The following is a 4,092-nucleotide window of genomic DNA, read 5'->3' on the forward strand; positions in this document are numbered from 1 at the left end:
TTTTCTCTAAAACTAACGAAAGACGAGAAGGTAAGAAAAAAGTGGCGGTATACTTCAAAGAGTCCTCCCAAAATTGTTGTTGGGCAACTCCTAATCAAATGGAGATCCGACTTTCCTAATTCCTCTCGTTTCCTACATAACCTCAACTACTAATAATAAGATATGTTCTCCAAAATAGAAAAAGGAAACTACTAAAGATAATATTTCAAGTTTCTTAATCCAATACTAAGACTAATAATGAAAATTAAGGTCTTCAAAATCTTCCTCCAAAAACTGCCTTGAATTCGATTCAGATTTGGAAATCGATCCCTAACGCATCACCATCAAAGTAATTTTTAGAATGCTGAAAAATTGCTCCATTTAATCACGTCTCACATAATTCCCTACAATTAACACAATTAACCAAATATAATGTTTGATGGTGACGGGTTTATAATGTTTGATGGTGACTTTAACAAAAAATCGAGAGCATTAAAAGTTCAAGAAGATTACAGATCCATAGTGTAATTTCTTAAGAAAAATTAGACAGTCAACTTTTGTGATTATTCAACGGACTGCAGGTTTTCAAACTCAAAACCTTTGTTATTACAGATACCTTCGTGCCTAAGGTCCTAAACATGTCAACAGAAACTCACAGACAACCAAACAAGATTCACAAACATCTTCATAATTTAAGATTGTGCCAAGCCTATTTGTCCCATTTCAACCCCGGTAGACAGGAATGAGTTATCTGAATTCCTAACAGAGCAATTTGCTCGAATTTCACCTCGAGTCCCAGTCAATACGTTCAGCTGCCCCATCTTTATCATTGCATCCACAAACTTCTCAAAAAAGAGTGACTGATTAACTGCAAAACTCGTAACAATTCCTCTCGTCCTACCATCAGTGTACAAGTCCTGGTCCGATGTGAAGAGACCTTGACGGTTCATAAGATCAACATAGTACTTATTATCAAACTTGTTTGGACTTCTAATGTCCATAATAGTTGTGTTATTTGAATCTTTGGTGGGACAAACCCCTTTAAGGTTGTTAGCAAAGGTTTTGTCCATTGTTGTATCTTGATTTGGATATAGCCTAGCAGTGAAGGAAGTGCAATGGCCCCTTCCGATCGTGTGTGCACCAGAAAGAGCCACAGCATCAGTTGCATCAAAATTTTTGGTTGCAAGAGATGTTAGGATGGTACTTGCATTAGCAAAGGGTGGAATAAGATTAGCTATGGTTGCATTTGCTGTAGCAAAGTTGAGTCCGTCCCTTCTTCCTAATGGAACATCATACTCAGGGCCACCAGTCTGCACTAACAAGAAAATTGACAACAATAGTTAGATGCAAAGCTCAAATTTTCAAGTGCACTCCTAAGGAGGTAATAGTACAGTATGTTACTTTGATTTTGTAAATTAGTTCTTTTGTTGTGTAGTCTAAATGGTGCCAGTTTTAGAATATCATATGAGCTCGCCAATATGTTTTAGCAACGAATATGCCTCAATTTTTTCATCATAATCTACAAACAATTTTAAAATTTTTTTTTTATCAATTTGTTTTTGCAACTCTCCTTTTCATGTAAATCGATCAACAAATCTAAAATATAAAGAAGACTTTTTAGTTGTTTGCGGTCAGCTACAACTACTTTTCCAGATCACCATATTTTTGTATGCTTATTTTCTGTACTATTTTCTGATGGCTCATTATTTATAGCATGCTGCACGCTACCAGATGATCTTTCATGATGAGCTCATTGGTTATAGCATTCTAATGATTAAAAAGAGTGTAAAATTAAAAGGAAAATAACAAAGTAAAGGCAAGCGCATGTCATGATTAGGTTTTAGTCCCACTTGGTCGTCATCTATTAATTTCTTATATCCATTTTTTTAATTTACCATCCATTCTTTGTATGATAATTATTACTGTAATTGAGATCATTAATGCCATATCCTCGCAGACGTACATCGTTTTCCGTCCTGACCAACTGCTTTCATGTTTGAACTAAAAACTGAAGTCAATTTTTATTTTTCATGGTGGTCGTCATTCATTCAGGAATTTATGTCAAATTTGAAACTTTGGTCATTATCTTTAGCGGACCTGAATCACATGGGATCGTTAGTGAGTGCTACCTTTATACTTATACTTAGTGTTTTATTTATTTAACTTATCATATATACTATTTTTTTTCTACTCTTACGTGTGATAAGTGAAATTGACATTGAATAATGCTACAGAGGATTTCAGCTGGGTCTGAATTGATTCCATATGCCTACGATTACTAATTCTTAGTGTATATATGTTACTGTGAGTGTATAAGAGTGCATATAGGTGAATTTGGCACCCTCAACCAAAAAAGAAAAAAGAAAAGAAAAAAGGGAAAAGTGCATATGGATGAAAGTAGGATTATTTACCAGGTAAACAGCGTCCCGGGCAGCTAGAGCTGTTATATCAGAACAGGATACCACCGTACCACACTCTTTCTGCACTCGACTACGAAGGTCATTGATGATTTTGAATGACTCAAGTCTCAAGGTCAAGTTTGGAATCGCTTGCTGTTCACTCGGCTTACCTGCCGATCCATCCAGCAACACTGAACCATCACAACCCTTACAAATTCATCAAAAGAAAATCATAGGTTCAGTAAATCAGAACCAAAGGAGAATTAATTATATAAACAATTTCAGTGTTGTTACAGCATGAATTTTGGAGAATATAGAAATATTATACCGCAATGGATGTATATGAAATTCTGCCATCAAACTGTTTTTGTTAATCAAAGTGCATTTGATCACTGTTATAGTTCTTTCTTTCCTTGTTTACAAACTTGACATATAACATTAAAGACAAGTTTGGCTTGACATTTGCTAAAGGGGATTCTCCAAGATTAGTGAACGGAGAATATAATCTACCAAAGCTGGGGGAAGTGACCTTTTGACAAATAGTGATTGAAATTTCATGGCGCATGAACCATGCTAAGATTAACAACCAAAGCTTACACCAAACTGGCTTAAGCGCTGTTTCTTGCTTGATTACCTGGACAAAGCAGTCATGGAAATGGAGGCGAAGCAAGCCAGCAGCTTGGCCAACATCGTCTTTGAATACCTTCTGGAGGCGCTTTCTGACTATAGATTCCAGCTTGGGGCAGCTGGAATCATAGAAAGTCCATGAAAGTCCATTCACTATCGGTGGGGTGCTTTGAGCTTTTGTACCATGAAAACTGCCAAGAAGCAAAAGTAAAGATGAGGTGATAAAAAGAAGAGAGGTCAAAGAATTGGTGCTAACTAAAGCCATAATCGAGTTAGATTTGTCTCCCAGACGGATGAACGAGACTCTATTTATAGAGTAGATAAAGTCACAGCATAATTTAAAAAAAGAAAAGAAAAAAAAAGAAGAAGAAGAAAAAACGAATTAATGGACTATTTCTCGAGCAAGCTAGGCTACTTATTTCGAGGGACCACGTGAAGGCCATATCTACTTTCGGTGTTCTCGTACAACGATATAAACTCTCAGATGCCATTATTGTAATTGAATCGTGTGTTCCTCATCTTAGCTTGTTTGATTTATGTCGTTATTTCTGAATAATTTTTTCCTTCTTGTAACTGAAAAAAGAAAAAGAGATTCGCAAGTATCTAATTCATTCGTTTGAATTGCTATTTTTAAGAGATTTTGTTAAAAAAAAAATTTACAATAATTTGATATATATAAAATAAAAAGATGATTAACTAATGCGTTCGCAAAGGACGTAAAAATATTATTTTTGTGATTTTGGATGAGACTGTTTTTTAAATACAATAAAATTTTTAAAAAGTACTCTAAAAGGTAATCTAAAAATTAGTTTAAATTTTTTTAAAATTTTAAAAAATATTTCAAAATATATTCTAGAAAGTTTTCTACTCTTAAATATCCTAAAATATTTTCTGAAAAATATCCCAAAATATAATATAAAAACTTTGTTACAACAAAATTTTTTAAAACACTCCCAAAAATAGCTAATCCAAACGGAGAGATAATCCATTCAAGCAGTTTTTGCCCAGAATATTGTAAAACAAAATTTACTCAAAATGCATTGCGACAGGTTTCGTGAAGAATCTTTTGACAATTAGAGATAGAAAG

General features: G+C 34.2%; 1 protein-coding gene across 1 annotated transcript; it reads right to left on the reverse strand.

Annotated features, from left to right (window-relative positions):
• Window positions 1–507: 507 nt before the first annotated feature.
• Window positions 508–3,295, reverse strand: LOC113732508 (peroxidase 12). The gene is made up of 3 exons (XM_027258328.2): window positions 3,013–3,295; window positions 2,391–2,585; window positions 508–1,289 (listed from the first exon to the last, which is right to left on the reverse strand). The coding sequence occupies exons 1-3, from the start codon at window positions 3,268–3,270 to the stop codon at window positions 672–674; spliced, it is 1,071 nt and encodes a 356-aa protein (XP_027114129.1). The 5' UTR covers window positions 3,271–3,295; the 3' UTR covers window positions 508–671.
• Between the last annotated feature and the right edge of the window lie 797 nt (window positions 3,296–4,092).

This window comes from Coffea arabica, chromosome 2e (assembly GCF_036785885.1).
Source record: "Coffea arabica cultivar ET-39 chromosome 2e, Coffea Arabica ET-39 HiFi, whole genome shotgun sequence".
Taxonomy (NCBI): domain Eukaryota; kingdom Viridiplantae; phylum Streptophyta; class Magnoliopsida; order Gentianales; family Rubiaceae; genus Coffea; species Coffea arabica.